The sequence below is a fragment of the Myotis daubentonii genome, chromosome 8 (assembly GCF_963259705.1).
Source record: "Myotis daubentonii chromosome 8, mMyoDau2.1, whole genome shotgun sequence".
Classification (NCBI taxonomy): domain Eukaryota; kingdom Metazoa; phylum Chordata; class Mammalia; order Chiroptera; family Vespertilionidae; genus Myotis; species Myotis daubentonii.
The window spans coordinates 34,809,030-34,826,140 of NC_081847.1; the positions used below are offsets into that span (position 1 = coordinate 34,809,030).

General features: G+C 56.4%; 1 protein-coding gene across 5 annotated transcripts in view; it reads right to left on the reverse strand.

Annotated features, from left to right (window-relative positions):
* Positions 1 to 43: 43 nt before the first annotated feature.
* The window catches only part of NOL4L (nucleolar protein 4 like), a 125,322-nt gene continuing 108,254 nt past the window's right edge, over positions 44 to 17,111 (reverse strand). For 4 of the 5 annotated variants that reach the window (XM_059705855.1, XM_059705857.1, XM_059705859.1 and 1 more), the window contains 6 exons: positions 12,192 to 12,469; positions 9,873 to 10,058; positions 9,607 to 9,798; positions 9,215 to 9,337; positions 8,411 to 8,612; positions 44 to 4,421 (listed from right to left, as the gene is read on the reverse strand). In XM_059705855.1, the coding sequence (XP_059561838.1) occupies positions 4,201 to 4,421; positions 8,411 to 8,612; positions 9,215 to 9,337; positions 9,607 to 9,798; positions 9,873 to 10,058; positions 12,192 to 12,469 (1,202 nt within the window). In that variant the 3' untranslated portion in view covers positions 44 to 4,200. Of the gene's footprint in view, positions 4,422 to 5,957; positions 6,767 to 8,410; positions 8,613 to 9,214; positions 9,338 to 9,606; positions 9,799 to 9,872; positions 10,059 to 12,191; positions 12,470 to 17,111 lie in introns of those variants that run through there. The other variant, XM_059705856.1, reaches the window with a different exon arrangement.

Sequence of the window (17,111 nt, forward strand, 5' to 3'; positions counted from 1 at the left end):
AGCTGGCAGTGTGGCTGTTGAGAGGACACGTGGAAAGAACACATTCAGTTTGTTATTCAGTGTTTATTAAGTAGATTCAGTCTTATATATGATATACAGATTCAAAAGAAAAAGGATTCCACATACTTATGAAATCAGTGCATTTAGCAAGTAATACCATGGAGAAACAGCTCGATTAACAGCTCATTGGTCTTTTGTTAAGTGAGGGGAGAGGGAGTTGGCCTGTGCTAGTCATTCCACAAACAAAACAGAATTTAGTTGCATCACATAGAGAAGACACAGTCTAAGAATTAAAATATTGAGCCACATTTACTGGAAAAACTCACTATACAGAACACAAAGAATTTTTATAGAGCATTGAAGAGGAAGTTCTCACCTGCTTAGAAGAGCCACGTTAAGTTGCATAGGTGCATATCTGTAAAAATATAATTTAGAGGTGAAGCCACTGATTAAGTAATAAAGAGTCACCTTTAAAAGTTGGTGCCATCCACTGTTTGCCTTAAGTGCCATATGCTTATCGTCTGGAGCCCTCTGCCCCTCGCCAGAGGTGATGCCTCCAGGGGAACCTTGAAGACATGCTCATCCCATCTGCACTGGAGACTCTTAAAGTCTTGCCCAGGTAGGGAACTCGCGCTCTCCCAGAACCTGTCTGAGTGATGCCAGAGGACTGAGGACAGCCTGCCCACCCCAGGCTGCTGGGAGAACTATCTCCACTCACCACTTTGCAGCCAAGTCCTGCTTCACTGCTCACCTGCCCGTGCAGTCACGCACCAATGGCGTGGGAGGTCTCTGTCCCGACCCTGCTTCTAAATGGACCACATACAGACGCACGCGGGCCATCTGCTTGCACAGAGATTTTTCTGAGCTTAGAGAAGTGTTTTTCAGTAAATCCAAGTTCTGTGTGTTGTAGGTTTTTTGTTTTTGTTTTTAGGTGGAAACAGGTAAAAAGTGAGAGGTTTTTGTTTGTGGCTTTGCTAAGCAGATGAGCTTAGTGAGGTGCACCTTCCTCCTCAAGAGCGAGTCTCGCAGAACACACAGGGATGGGGGCATCTGTACATGTAAACAGTACACTTTCACTGAGTCCAAAATTAGGAGCAAAAATACAAAGGTTCACATTGGTCTTAGGTAGATACAGGCGAAAAAGGATTGAGCTGTTTAGCCCAGAAACAACAAAAACAAAGTTTCTAAAGCACCACTAAATTATATAAAAATCAGACCATGGACGGATTGAAACTGGTATTCTGGTGAAATACTTTACTATCTTGTAAAAAGTTTTACAAAAAATTACAAATTAAATGTATCAACCCTCTGAGTTCAAAGCAGCATTTTGAAAATGAACTGGTAGTTAATCCTGTAACCACCCCTGGAGTCGTAAGTGGCCCTTGGGAATAGGGATGGCTGGGTTCCACCTGTTTGAAATCCTCTAAAACCCTCTGAGCCCCCTGCCTGATCCCCGCTTCCCGCCCCCCCATTGCTGTCCTCGGATGTGCACTGTCCGTCCGTCCGAGTGGTGAGGGTAAATGAGTTTCAGGTGCGCCACGCTCTTTCTGGTCTAAGACCAATCCCCATTCTCTGGATTCTGCCCTTCTCTCCTCTCAGGATCAGGCCCCTGCAAAGACTCTGGAATTGGTGTGTTCTACTCACATTATCTTTTCAACTTTGGATCCCAGATGACTAATTTGTACCAAGGCCTCCCCTCCACAAAGATTTTAAATGGTTCTGGGGCAGGGCTGTCCCTGGGGTGACTGGGGGAGGGGTACAGTGGGAGCGAGGTTCAGCAGAACCAGCTCTCAGGTTCTCTCCAAGTCAGGAGAGGGACTGGGTTGAAGCTGCATCTTTTAAAACAAAAGCCAAACCGAACAAGTTCCCTGACTGAACTAGCTAATGGGATCCTGTTTCACAGTGACTCGCTCCAGATGCTGCCACCTCCAGGGCTTCTGGCGCAACTTCAGTGGGAAGGACCCCACCTCAGACCCGCCCTGGGGGAGCCACTGGGAGACCCCGGGACCAGTGCCACTGGCGTCCCTTTCCTTTCTCTTTAACACACGGAACTTCCACTCTTACCGCAGCATTAGGTCGGCTGAAGGTGATCAGTTAGGGCAGCCTAAACAGAAAACGCGACTTCAAACTGTAGCTTATGTGATCTTTAGGTCTGATCCCGTGTGTGGTGGCGCAGGAGCCCCTTCCCCAGTCCTCCTCACTCCTGGCTGTTAAGAAAAGCAAACCGTTCATGCCTGGCTTGGGTACTGCCTCTGGGAGGAGAAATGACATGTTAAGCAATTGATACCAAGACTTCTAAGGCGGCGATTGTCTCTGCCAGTTTTTAACATTAAGATTTCACAAATTGCCTGGGGTAACATTTTGCAGAAGACCTACTGATTACTTTGTAATATTGTTCACACACAAAAATAAATATTTACACAAATTAAAACGTCAGGGAGTGTACTGAGCAGGTGGAGGATGGCTGTGCGGATGGCTGGGTGAGGGAGAGGCCGTGGGCACTGGAGTTTGTGCTGTGCTAAGGGGGAGTCTCGGGTGTCCTGGCCCCGACCAGAGGCCTGGGGATGGGTCAGATGCAAGGCAGAGGTGGTGTGGTGGGATGGGGTGTTGGAGGCCACTTCAGAGAGAAAAGACCACCCCAGCCTCTAGGGGCTGGGAGTCAGCACAGGGTGGGACACCCACACTGGAGTGCCCTCCCCGCCCCTCCTGAGGGGGGTCTGCCACAGTGCCAGGAGGCAGCTGGCTGCGGAGAAGCTGGTTTGAGAAGGGATACCTACTCTGGGGTCAGGTGGCTCTCAGTGGCCGTCCCAGGGTCCACTCAGCCCTGGCTCCCTGGGGCCTCTTTGCTCTGAGGGAGGAAAGGCAACAGAGGGCTTCTGCCAGCTCTGGGCAGGGGCGGCAGCGGAGGCTGCGGTCATGGCTACGGAGTGTCGCATGGAGAGGCCCGGGGGCCTGCTGAGGTCTGGGCGAATCCCTGGTTTAGCAGCACTGGTAGGTATTGCACTGAGCAAGAGGAAGTGCCTATCGGGAGGAGGGAAACAGGCCAGCCTTTCCTTGTTGCCCCTTTCACACTCCAGGGATGAGAGGTTTCTTCCAGGACTGGTCCCTCCAGAAGGGCTGGTCTTAGAACCCAATTGGCTACTCCGGTGGATGATGGTCCCTTAATTTCCACCACGGGGGCCGGGGACGGGAGCCAAGCCAGTGCAGGGGTGCCCAGCTACCTCTCCTGGCCAGTGGCTGCCTGACACCTAGAGGCTCACCCTGAGGAAACAGGGTCTTCCCAGCAAGGGCCTGAGGGCCTGGGTCTGTGCAGGGAGTGTTAACTCCCTGGGCAGGGTGAGGGCCGGGACTCTGCTGACCGGCCTCCGTCTCCCAGTCTCCATCCTGTCGTGCAGCCAGGAGGGCCGGGCTTACACCCCAGGCACGCACCCCGTGTAGGGGAGTTGGGAGGCGGCCATTCAGAGCAGGCTCGGGGCACATCCTGGAAAAAGCCCCCGCTGGAGTGTGAGGTAGAAGACAGGTGGCCATGGCTGGGGCTTCCGTGAAATGGGGGGAGGGGGCGTGTGTTTGTCTTTGCTTTGCAGTGGGTGTGGGTGAGGTCCTCCTGCTTGGTGGTGCTGGGCACTCAGAGGGACAGCCCCTGGCGCCTGCCCCGCCGCCGCCCCGCCCTGCGGCCCCGCCCGCGCCAGTGTAGTGATATGGAATGTTAGGGCACAGGGAGACATCCTTCTGATCAGACAGACAGAGACTGGCAATCTGTACAAACACAAAAGAATCCATTTTCAAAAAAATAAATTACTAAGGGGAGAGGAAGAAAGGGTCCACTTTGTTTTTCTCAATAAATATGCAATTCTGCTCACCTAAGACTTGAAAGGTAATTATCTGGGAGTGGGATTCTAACATCAGGGTCCACGAAGATGATCTAACTAGAGCTGTGGCCCCAGCGCCCTGTCAGGGGAGCCCAGCCCTTCCAAAGCTGCCCCATTGGCCTCTTCCAAGCAGGTCAGAGCACCTGTGTGGTGAGATTCCAAAAAAAAAGTGTCCTTGTGCCCAAAGTCTCAGGTGCTTGGAGTGTGGCTAGAAACAGCTCTCGGATCCCACCTCTTGCAAAAAACAAAATGTACCAACTGGTGAGGCAGGAAGCTGGGTCGGGCGGGACAGCCTCATTCCCGAGGGTAGCGCACTCCAGGTGCCGCTGGGTCAGTTCTGCTGTAAAATGAGGTTTTCCAGTTCGTCCGCCGAGCGCAGCAGGAAGGCGGCAGACTCCCGGTAGCCGGCGATGAGCTGCCGCACAGCGCTGATCTCCGTAGGGCTGAGCTGGGCGGTGGGCATGGTCCTGCTGGTGCTGTTGCTGGAGGGCGTGGGGGTGGGCGTGGTGGAGGTGGTGGAGGCCCCGCCTTTCATGCTGAGGTCCGTGGGCCCTGTGGGGAGGGAGAGGGAGGGTGAGAAGGAGTGGACACCTTGCAGGGCACCTGGGAGGTGCTGCCATCCTTTTCGTTGTCCTGGGGGCCTGCTGTGGACCAGGCACTTGGGGGCCTGAGGCCTTTGTCTATCTTGATAGTTGTACCTCTAGTGCCTAGAATGGGCCTGGGACCAGCAGACGAGACATGGGGTTCTCTGTTCACCCTCAGGGTGATCCTGCAAGGGAGGAAACGTGTCCTCGCCACGGGACAGGTGGAGGAAGCCGAGGCCTGGCGGTTGAGAGGTTTCACCAAGATCACGTGTGCACGTGGTTCTGCACTCAGCGTGCACGTGACAAGGCACGGGCTGTGGCGTCAGGCGGGGAACAGGCTCTCTGGCACTGACCGCACCTCTGCTGCTTTCTGAGGACCGCCAGGTGGATGGTGCTCCCCCAGCAGGTACACAGCCTGGCTCTGTCTCCCCAAAGCGGTGAGCAGAGCTTCGGCAGGAACTGATGCTACCCGAGAAGAAAGGCTGCTGGCGTGTCTGGTGGGCGTGAGGTATGTATGCGATCCTCCCCCAATGGTGCGGCTGTCAACAGAGGTGGGGGTCAGAGGCTGCAGGTAAGCAGGGGCCTGATCCCTGAGAGGGACAAGTGTGCAGTCCAGAGCCAGAGAGGAGCCATAGGAGACCAGGACGACAAACACCTGTGCGTGTGCGTGTACACGTGCACAGGTCAGGAAGGGACTTCTGTCCAGTGGAGAGAAGCAGTCGAGGCCAGCTGCCCTGCTTGGCCGTGGGAAAGAGGTGGGCCCAGGCCAGGAGGGCGGCCCACAGGAGAGGGCGGGGCTGTTAGCCTGTCTCCAGAGGAAGCAGGGACCTTGAATCTCCCTTACTTTGAGGAGGTCTTTTGTGCCGGAGTAAGGGGAAGGTTAATGCTGCCGGACAGGAGAGAGTGTGGGATGGATGTGTGAGGGTTAGAATGGTCAGGATAGGACCCAGAAGTGCTTTCTGGAGAAATCACCTCCTCTTTGCAGGAAAGAGGGAGTGTGACATCTTCTGAAATATACTCGGGGTGTATGTTGGGGGGCCCACTGGCCCTGTTTCCTCTCCACCTTTTCCAAGCAGCTCTACAGGGTGGGCCACTGGCTTTAAAGCAGGCAAGCCTGGGCTCGGCCTGCCCTTCCACTCTAAGGCTGTACAGTAGCTTTCCTGAGCCTCGGTTCTCTGTCTGCAGTATAAGGAGGCAGCTGGGGGCTGAGCCTGGCCTGTGAACCACGCAACCTGCACAGGCCCCTGGGAAAGAGCTTTCAGACAGGTGCCAGGCTTTCTGAATGGGCTCTCGGGAGACACGGACACTCCTGGGATTGGAAAAGCATTCTTTTGAGGTGTTAGGTAAGAAAAGATCCAAGAACTGAGGATCTGGAAGCTGGGGCTTCCTTATGGAGGCTTCTCTGACCCAACTAGGCCAGCGCCCCGTTCCCTCCCCACCGCCCTGTGCAGAGGTCATCTCCACGGTGTGTGAGGCTCTCGATCACCACCCCCCACCCCACCCCGTAGGTTCACGTTATTGGTTTCACTCGTTATTGCATTTACAGCGGCAGCTTTTATGCTGCTATAAAGAGAGATGGACAAGCTCTTGTATTGGGGACGTCTAGACCAGAAGTAACATCTTGGGAGAAATGATGGAAACTAGACTGCTGCTAACAGGAGCTGGTGCAGACTCCAAATGGGGAAGGAAGTTGGAGTCTAAGATGGGACAGTGTGTCACATGAGGTTATTTTCTCCCTTGAGAACATGGGCCCTAGGAACTGACTTGCTAGGAATATCCTTGAAATTGTGAGTCAAGGGAACAGTTAAGTCTGTTAAAATGAAACCAGGAAGGAGTGGGGTTGTGACTTGCTGGAAACAGCAGCCAAGCAAGCGGCCAACTCCCCTGTTGGCGGCTAAATGAGAGGCCAGGTGGGAGCAGGGGTGCCTCTGGGGTCTCCTGGACGCGGCAGGGGCTGGACTCAGAGTGACAGGGGTTGTTTGGTCCCCTCTGGGGCAGCTCCCAGTCCCTCCAGACAATGCCTGGGGATGGCAGAGGGAGGCTGGAACCGCCTGCACAGGTGGTGAGCTGGCCCGGGGCTTCCTCCTTCCTCCCTCCATCCCCAAGTCTTGTCCTCTTCACCCATGTTCAGGGCTGTCCTTCATCTCTCCTGGGCTTTAGCTACAGCCCAGAGAGGAGAAAGTCCATTTCCTGCGGCCCATCTGATCGGAGCTATCTGCTCTCGGGCTCTGGTTACAGGAGGACGCTCAGGTTGCCAGGCGAGCAGGCAGAGCCCACGTCTGTTTAAGCTGATTTGCATCTCCAGATGACAACCTAATAAGCAAAGTAAGGTGCTCTGAGCCACTTGTATGGCTGCCCAACCCAGCGGCCCAACTGCCTGAGCAACCATTTAGAGGCTGCACTGGGAGGCAGTGGGACTGGGAGCCCTACAGCCATGCTGTTGCTGGTTGCTTTCCAACTGACTCAAGCCCAGTGCCCACTGGCAAGGAGGTAAATGAGCAGATCTCTGTCTCAGTGATCTGGCCAGCCGCCTCCACGGAACCAGGGTGCTCACAGACAGGAGGCTGAGGCTCAGGGAGGCCCCTGCGGGTGAGAGCAGGGCAGGGAGTCAGCAGGCCAGTGCTCTTACGAGCAGGAGCAGCCCCGACAGCTGCAGCCCTGAGACAGACCATGCCTCGTGGTGCCAGGTGGAGGCTCATCACCATCGCCTGCTGCCTGGGAGGGACGAGGGGTTCTAGCCTCCCCGTCCTGGGACCTGTCAGCTGGCCCTTCTTCTGGAAGGAAAGCGGCCCACCTGGACAGCTTCCACCCCTCAGGCTCAGGGATTAGGGCCGGGCAGCCTCTTATTTTTAGGTTAAGAGGCATTAGGAAGGGATGAGGAGTTAAGCCCAGGCAGGAATCTTCCAGGAACCTGCACATACTTCCTGGGGGGGTCAAGGTGAGTGCAGGGTGCCTGGCTCTCTGCGATCGGCAGGGGCCAGTTCCCGCCATCACTGACTAAGAACACCCTGGGCCCTTCTGCAGCCAAGAGTTTGAGAGGAATTCTCAGGCTTCTTTGGCCAAGACCTAGATCGAGGGTTCCCTGGTCTGTGGTTGGCACCTTCCTCCAACTATTCCTCAGGCAGCAACTTGGTGCCATCCCCAGCCCGGCGCCCGCCCCCCTCCCCCCCACCCCCCAACGCATACTGCTTCTGCCCTCCTGTTCAGATATCACAGGGGCAGACAGAGTACAACTTACAGCCTCCTTTGCTTAAAACCTATCAGTACAGAGATCACCCCAGGCTGTTCTCCCCCAGCGGGACCTGCTATCTCCCCGCCACACCCCCACCTGGCCTCAGTGGGCATGGGCCCGAGTTCTCCGCTCCAGGTCCCACTCAGGAGCACCTACCTCCATGGGGAGGTTCCTGCCTTTTCAAGGATATTTCTCCAACACTGGTCTAGGGCTAGGCGGCCCCAGAGTGGCCCGGGAAGAGTTATAGGGGAGCACCTAGGGACTCACGGCCCCGGGGGACCTGATGGGGCCAGGCCTGGGCCCTGCATCGGAGGGTAAAGACCTTCACCTCACAAGTAAGGTCGGGAGCTGAGGCTACAAGTGAATGGGGCCAGGCCTGCACCGAGTCCTGCTCCACCGTCTCACTGAGCCTTGGTCAGGGAGGTAAAATGGAGGTGTGGAGGGGATTCCACTCGATAAAGAGCAGGGCCTTGGCTGGATGGACCGCAGTGCTCAGCTCACAGGGCCATGAGGGGGGCGGGGCAGAGAGGCCCACAGTGCAGTGAACAAAGCACACCTCCTTGGAGAGGGGAGGGGAGAGGGAGGGCTTTTGTTTGAATCAGTTGACGTTTTCCTTGCTTTCCTCTCGAGGGACTGGCTAAGATGATGAGATGGGAAGGGTCCCTGAGCCATGAAGTAACGAGTTACTTTTCCCCCTTCTCGAGGCCGTAGCCTCCTTCACTCACCATTACTGTGATTTCCTGTTTGCAGGGAGGCAGGGGGCTGCAGGTTGCTGCCCAAGGCCCCGTAACCGCGGTAACTGTAGTTGAGGCCGCCGTTGACATACACGGGGTCCTGGGAGTAGGAGGAGGCTGGCAGTGAGTAGGTGGAGTGGGTGATGGCTGCAGAGTCCCGGGAGTGCTGCTTGTCCAGGGCTATGGGCTCGTCCTGCAGGGGGAGGGAGAGACAGTGGGGCCTTGACTTACGAGTGTCCCGACTAACGAGTTTTTCGAGATACGAGCCGTTTCTCGGCTGATTTTTTTGAGTTGCAAGCTAACATTCGGGTTACGAGCCAGCTTCAGATACCCCACCGCTAGTTGGCGCAGCGAACGTCACAGTGAACGCCACAACATCAGCCCAGCATCACGTGTCTCACTCGTTCACTTTTTGATTTGACAAAGGAGTAATTTGAGTTACGAGCTCCGTCACGGAACGAATTAAACTCGTAAGTCAAGGCCCCACTGTACTGAGGAACCAGAGGGGCAGCAAGCCGGACGAGGTGGATGAAGAGTTTCTGAGACACAGTGCTGTGTCCTGCAGGACTGTTTCCATCCCTGGTCGCCTCACACAGGGCCCTCGGGATGAAGCCCAGATGCCCTCCTGGGTCTGCAGGGCCTGGGTGCCCAAGCTCTCCCCGTCCCACTCCATCACTGCTGCCTTCTTGGTAGGTCCGCCTGGTCCCTCTGCACTGGGGGCCCCAATGTCTGTGGAATGACTGATGTCCGCCCGCCCAGAAGCAACCCCCTGACAGTGGCGGCAGCGAGCAGTACCTGCGAGGACTGGTAGATCTCCAGGCGCATCCTTTTGGCTGCTTTTCTCGTCTCGCTCTCACAGGCAGCTGCCAGGATGTTCTCGGCCATGGCCGAGGTCAGGTGGGGAGGTGTGGGTCTGGTCTGCAGGCAGAATGGGAACAGGGCAGTGTTGGGCCCACACAGAGGCCCTGCCCTAGAGGTGTTGGTGGAGGGCCGGGGTCAGGCTTCAGGGCCGTTCTCTATGGAGCGGGGCCTCTTAGGGACCTCAGCTCCCCACGCTGTGAAACAGGGATCATGGTGCGGCTCCTGGGACATTGGGAGGATGATGGGTAAAGTGTCTGGCCAAGGGGACGCCCAGCCATCCCGGAGGCTAGCTGGAGGTGAGGGGGCGCTGGGCTGGGAGGGCTCACCATCTCCATGCCGTTCTTCTTCATGCGCCGGCAGGACTTGAGGTACGTGCGAATGCGCTTGCGGGCCCGCTCTTGGAACTCGGGGAACTGCCGGCTGCAGGATTCGATGATGGCCTGGATCTTCTCCTTGGGCTGCTTGGAGATGGGCACCATGCGGTCCAGGTTCTCGTCCACAAAGAGACGCACAAACATCTGTGGGAGAGACAGGCGGTGGGGAGGGCTGGCCCTGGCTGCGGCCCCGCCCGCCGGACCGACCCGGTGCTCACGTTGAAGGCCTTGAGGCGCTCAGGGTCCATGCCCTCGGAGTCGTTCATCTTGTCATTGTCCTCGTGGTCATCGTGGTCGTCGTCGTCGTCATCTGCTGTGGGAGCTCGGCCCACAGTCAGGTCCTCGGGGCAGCCACTGACCTCGGTCTTGATGGAATCGTAGCTCCCTGAGCTGTAGGGGGGGGACTGAGAGAGGAGAGGGCAGTCAGGCAGGCCCTCCATGGTCCCCAACAGGCCTCGGTGAGCTTAGGAACTGGGTACCAACACACCCCCTGCCTCATGAGCCAAAGCTGCAAGGTCCTGAGCAAGCCACACTGCCCCCTCCTGGCGGCTGCAGGGAGGACTGCCTACAATAGTTCACGCAAGGCCTGGCCTCCGGGGGCACTGGGTGGAGGGTGTTAGTGGTTTACTCAGCAAGAGGCCACACCATGACCGGCCACGTCGTGTGAGGGAAAGGTAGACACAGAGAGGGTTCCCACCAACAGCCAGCCTCTTCTGGCTGTGCCAGATCTGTTCTGCTTTGGGGTTTTCTCCCCAACCCCCAAGGGGCTGCAACCCTGAGGTGATAACCGAGCTGTCACAAAAGAAGCCGTGTGCTGTCTGCTGGGGAGGAGGAACAGATGGGCTGGGAGAGGGAACCAGCCAAGGCGACAGGTCCATTAGGCAAAGTGTATTCCCAGAGCTCCCGGCAGGGGTCCTCCTGTCTGCCACCCCCCCACCCCCACCCTTTTCCGCGAGGAAGACACCGAAAGCCTCGCTGAGAGGATAAAAGGGGGAAGGCAACCAGGTATCGCACACGGGAGGGGCGTTCACCGGAATACAGCACCACCCCCGTCGGGAACGCACTCCCCTCTCCTCCCAGCTTCCCACCGTGTCACCCTCTGCAGCTCAGGGCCCACCTGAGGACACTGTCGTTGCCTTTCAGGAAGTTTGCATCTCTGGCGAGTCCTGACTTCACTTACTGGGATCCTGACTAGCGCTGTCCCTGCCCTCCAGGAGGTGGGCACCTAGCAGGTCGTTGGGCCCAGGAAACAAACAGCTACAGGTCAGACCCCGCGATGTAGCCGCAGGGTGGTCTGGCAGGGGTCACAGCTCTTGTTGACAAATGAAGAAAATGGACACCACCAGGCCTCCTGTGACCAATCCCACAGGTTTGGCCTCCCGGAACCACTGGCCTTGTGCCCATCTCTTGATCCATTAGACTTGAAAGGGGACAGCAACACCCAGGTCCTCTGGCCTGCCACTGGCTCATGCCAGACTTGCAATTGAGTCAAGACTTGTACAAGTCACGTCCCAAACTGCTCCTTAGCCAATCCTCTGGCAGAGTCAGAGGAGGCAGGAAACTGAAGATATGAGCTGTTGGTGGCACTCATGCTGTCATCTTACTTCCTGGGCTCATACCTGTGGCCTGAGGCTTGGGGACAAACTCTCCCTCTCCAGCTCTTTGCTCACCGGGGACAGCAGCTATGCCTTTCCCGTAGTCCCAGTCAAAGAGGTCAGACACAGCACGAGTGGGGCAGTATCCTGGCAGGTGTGGCTCGGTTGGTTGGGTGTTGTTAAGGGTGGCCAGTTCAATTCCTAGTCAGGGCACATACCCGGGTTGTGGGCTCAATCCCCGGTAGGGGTTGTGCAAGAGGCAGCAGATCAATGTCTCACTCTCACATTGATGTCTCTCTCCCTTCCTCTCTAAAAATAAAAAATCTTAAAAAAAGAAAAGAAAAAAAGAAACCCAACTGGTGTGGCTCAGTGGTTGAGTGTCGGTTCGATTCCCACTTGGGGCACATACCCGGGTTGTGGGCTCAGTCCCCACTAGGGGCATACAGGGTGTTTCTCTCCCTCCCTCTTTGAAATCAATTTTTAAAAAAGTACGGGGGGAGTACCAGATGGCGGGAGCACCTGCCCTGCCCACCCTGCAGCCTGGCCTATTGAGCTTCCCACCTCTACACCCCTTGGCCACACACAGAGACCTCTCCCCTTTCCCGTACCGTCTGCGACACCGGGGAGGGGCCTGCAGAGTAGCCGGAAACGTGAGGCCTTGGGACTCTGCTGGAGGTGGCACTTGTGCTGTTATCCAAAGCAGACTCTGTCTTGTGGGTGGAAGGGGACCCATCACCCACCACTCCTCTGAGACGGGGACGCAGGCTCAGAGAAATGGCCTTGCTGGGGGTCACAGTGTGGCCCCCCCCATACCAGAGCCGCCTCAGAAAGGCACCCTGGCCACCACCCTGACTCAGCATCAACTCTGGGCACAGACAATTTCACTTTAGCCTGGCACACCCTGGGGTGTCCAGGCTCAGGCGGGCCCACAGCCCCACACACCTCAGGGGTGGTCTTCACCCCATACTTGACACGGCTCCGCAGTCCATCTGTGCCGCAGCTGTCCGAGGGGTACGAGGGCGTGCCGAGGGACGTGCCTGGCGGGAGCTTATCACACAGGTTGATGGGTTGGTCCTCAGCTGCGGCCGTGAAGTCCATGGGGGCCACAGCGCCGTTGCCATTCATCTCGGGGAAGGCAGGGTCGCCCTGCGTGCTGCTCGAAGTGGATGGGTTCAAGGTGGAGGAGCCATTGCCGCTGCCACTCTCGGAGGAGGAGTCGTCTGAAACAAGAGGCCTGGGTGTGAGGCTCCACCCCAGTACCTACTATCCCTTAAGACCCTTTTCTCCCAGGGTACCATGGGCACAACAGTCACAGGGAGGACTTGCCCTGTGCCAAGCATCCCTGGGCAGGAAGTGAGCCCTGCTGTCCCTTTAGATATTCCAAGAGGCTAACCTGGCCAGAGGTGGGGGCAGGCTCCCTCTGCCATGAACTTTAAACACCACATCCAGGCTCATGGGAGGCCCAGCTTCAAGGGCTTGGGAGTGAGTGGCTATGACCTCAGGTCTGACTGGTCTGCTGCCTACCAGAGGTCCTTGGTCACCCCAGAGGCTGCTTGGGGTCTGGCCAGTGCCCCCCACCTTTCCCCAGCTCACCACAACCTTGCCCCTTCACACCCTTTCCCCACAGGACCTCCTCCTTACAGCAGGCCCTTGAATTTTTCCTTCCATTGTAACCTCCCAGCTCCCTCCTGCAAGCAGGCCCAGCGCAATCCTGGCCGCCTAGGCACACAGACACAGGGGCCCCCAGATCTGCCCTCTGTCCATGGTGCAGTGACCTTGGACACGGAGACAGCGCTGCAGGGTACAGGGTCTGCATGCCCTGCACCTCAGAGGGCCATCCCAGCTTTCATGAGGTGACAGCCCAACAAAGCTCTGTCGAGGGCGCCCCCTGCTGCGGAGAGACAGAATTGCCCATCCCGGAGGACACACTTGAACTGGTGGGCTAGACGTTTTCAGATAGACTCCAGGCCCCTCTCCCACGCCCAGCCCAGCCTCCTGCTGATCTGCTGAGACAGCAGAGGCCGGTGGTACTAACTCGAACTCCCAGGTCAGTGTCAGGTGAGTACCATGTGGTTCTCGGTGGTGCCCGTGCGACTCTGCACCCGCACCCAGAACGGGGCGGGGGGGGGGTGGGGGGGCGGCCACAGGGAACCCTGACCGCATCCCAGGCCACCCCTTCTCTAAGGCCAGGGTCGCGCAGCGCAGGACCCCACCCCCACCCTTCCAGCCGGCAGATTATGAAGATTTAGTCTTCAGTGCTGGGCGCACCAGCGCCTCCAGAGCGTCCCCATGGCGACTGAGTGGCTCTAGAGCCTCAACCAATCACTGGCCTCCCTGCTGCCAGGGGGCGGGGCCGGACTGCCAGTCAAGCAGGCGGGTCCTTGGGCAGAGGGGGATGGGACAGGCCTAGGCCCAGTGGCACTCCTCCCGCTCAGCTGCCGCAGGTCCCTGGGCCGGGCTGCCTGGCCTCCTCTGTGCAGCCACCGCTCCCTCCATCCTCCTACGGGGCAGCTCCAGTCTGCGCAAAGCTGCCCCACTGCTACCCCCTCCCTCAGCCACACGCCATAGCCCCCAGGCCTTGGGTCCTGCTACCCTGAGACCTCGCCGCCCATCCCCTCTCCTGCATCACAGATGGGCCTGGCTTTCTTCTGGTAGTTATCTCCAGCACCCATCCAGACCAGCAGTGTTTACTGAGCATCTACTGCATGCTGGCCCTGGCCCTGCTGGGAAACAAAGTAGGGACTACAACCAAGGTGCAGGCCCTCCTGGGGGCAGATGTGAGTCACCCAACCACGGAGCACCCTCCGACCTCCAGACCACACCCACCCACCCACCCATCTCCTTCACTGCCCTCCCTCTTCAGCACCCCAGCTCGCCTCTATCATACGGCCCCACCCCACTGTTTCCCAGCACTGGCCTCATCATCACTGCCCTGTTCAATAACCTCCCTGCTCCCCACAGCCTGCCCAGTGTGTTCTCGGTCCCATGGCCCCTGCAGTCTCTCCCCAGCCCAGGTCCCACTCTACTGGCCACCACTGGACCTACATTTCCAGACCTTTGCTTTGGGCACTGCTGCCTGCCTGCCATGTTGCTTCCAGCTCAGTAAATGTCAGTCAGCCTTCAGGCCTGGCTCAAAGCCACCCTCCTTCTCCCTCTATTCCTAGGAAGGAGGTGCTCACATGGCCCAGGATTAGTCCTGGGAGCTGCCCTCCCCCCACCAGGGCAGGGCCCGTGGCTGGAGAGGCCCCCACACCCGAGGGTCCGAATCCTCCGCCAGGCAAGGATGGACACTCACAGGGGCCGGTCCACTGAGCTCCCGCCCCTCCACACCCTGGCACCACCCCAACAAGCCACTTGTTTGACCCTGGAGGTAGCATCTTCCTCCTCTTGAAGGAGGATGTAGCTAGAAGGGTCCACAGGTACCACATCTGGCCCTCGGTGAGCGGTCACTGCACTCAGCATGGGGATGAGGCCAGCCACCCCTTCTCCTCTGCACTGCCACACCCCAGAGGCAACATCCCGACCAGGTTTCTCCGGGGGTGCGCCCCCCCCCCCCCCCCCCCGTCCTGTGCTTCCCCAGGCTTGAGTGAGCAGGAGACTCATGGGCTGGGAGGACACACGGGCAGGCACTCCCAGCTCAGAAGCCCAGGTGGTGGCCCAGACTCTTGAGCTGCCAGTGTCCTCCTCCCACGGCTGTGCACCTGGGCTGTCCAGCCAAGGAACCACAGGTGGTGGCACGCCCCCCCCCCCACTACTCAGATGCCACCCCAGTTTGGGAAGCAAAGTGAGCGCCTGGAGCCCAGACCTCCTGTGGCCGAGCATTCCGAGCTTATAGAAGAAACTGGAAACCTGCAACAGTATAGATGCAGATTTAAAATATTCGCGAACGACATACAATGTTTACGTTTTGAAAAACTGACAGATAAATGGATAAACAAAATGTGGTCTCTCTGTGCAATGGAACATAATTTAATCATAAAAAAGGAATGAAATTTTGACACACGCTACAGTATGGATGAACTTTGAAAACATTATGTTCAGTAAAATAAGCCAGACACAACAAGACAAATACTGAATGAGTCCACTTGTATACAATACCTAAAATAGGCATATTCATAGAGACAAAAGATATATATTAGGGGTTACCAGGGCTGGGAGAAGGGGGGATGGGAGTTATTGCTTATGGATACAGAGTTTCTGTTCAAAGTGATACTAACTCTACATTCATCTATAGGTTCTTGGAAACTGAGGCTTTAAGCACAACAATGTATAAGAAAACTGATTTTACCACAGGCTAATTGATATAAACAAGCATTACGTTCCTATGGCATATTTCTGGTAAAAAAAAAATATTACCAAATTTCTAAATAAAGACCCAAAAGACTTCTAATATTAAACACTGAAATAAATGTGAGCTGTACATACATTTAAGAAAGATTAATAAAAACAAGACGATTATTTTCCAACCCGCTTATTCCAGTTCGGGGTCATGAGTGACCGGAGCAAATCCATGCAGGCAGTGGCACTGACCAGACTTGATTTTTTCCTATCACGTAACAAAACGATATTGAACAAAATGACAGATGTTATTCAAAGATCCGCTGTAGTTTTGAAATGGTGCTGGTTGCACAACATGTCCATGTACGTAATGCTGTTCAATTGCATGCTTAAAAAGTTCAAAGGGGAAAATTATGTTTTATATATTTCACCACAAAAAAATCCCCCCAAAACAAAGAAACCTTGAGCAGGCCAGTAGGTCCCAGTTCATAATCTCCATTTCCTCCCACCCCGTTTACCCAAAGGCCAAGCCTCTCCCACCTCCACCCGGCACCTGGCGGCAGAGCAAGCCAGCTACACACAGAGCCCACGTCGGAGGGACAAGAGTCCCCAGAGCAGGTGCCCTCCGATCACGCCGCTTAAGCACCCTGGACCGGCGTGCTGGCCTCTGCCTGTGCAGCCTGCCCAGCAGCGCCTGCTCAGGGCTGCCCACAACTCGGGTCCTCTTGTTGCCAGCTGGGTTCCAAGCAGAAAGCGGAGGGGCTGGTGGAGGGGGATGGACACGGTGCTACCTCTCTGAGCCTCAGTTTCCTTTCCAAATGGTGTCATGTCTTTGTAGGGTATATACTAGTACAATACCTGGTATAGACAGTAGGCACTAAAAAAAGTTGATTCCCTATACCCCACTTTCTCAATTCAAAACAGACCTACTGCCTCCACACACATCTTTCCCAGACTGCAGCGTGGGCTTCTTGGGATCCCTAGGAGCCGGTGCCAAATCTGAGGAGGCACAGTGAGGGGAGGAGGGCGAGGACAGCACCTGGAAGATGCCGCTTCTGCCCCATTCGCTTCCTTTCTGGGACTCCTATTGGGTGTCAGGCCCATGAGAGACACTGGGGACACAGTGGTGAAAAGATAGGGGTGGCCACTGTCCTGGGGATTCACGCTCTACTAAGCCAGAGATCAAACATACGGGCTCTGAAGGAGATGGGGCTTCGATCCATCCCTTCAACTCCAGCACTGGCTGCGCTCGCGCGCGCTCTCTCTCGCTCTCTCTCTCTCTCTCTCTCTCTCTCACATTCCTTCTCCTTCAGAGCCTTGCTTAAACATCGCCTTCTAGTGAGACCTCCTTGCCCAGCCTCCTGCCCAGTCTGACCCCTCTACCTATTTTTCCTAGAACATTTCTCACGTGTTGTCTCTATGGTCAGACCCGAGGTTGACAGGACTCTCCAGAAACCACATCCCTCTCTCAGTGATGGCGAACCTTTTGAGCTCGGCGTGTCAGCATTTTAAAAACCCTAACTTAACTCTGGTGCCGTGTCACATATAGAAATTTTTTGATATTTGCAACCATAGTAAAACAAA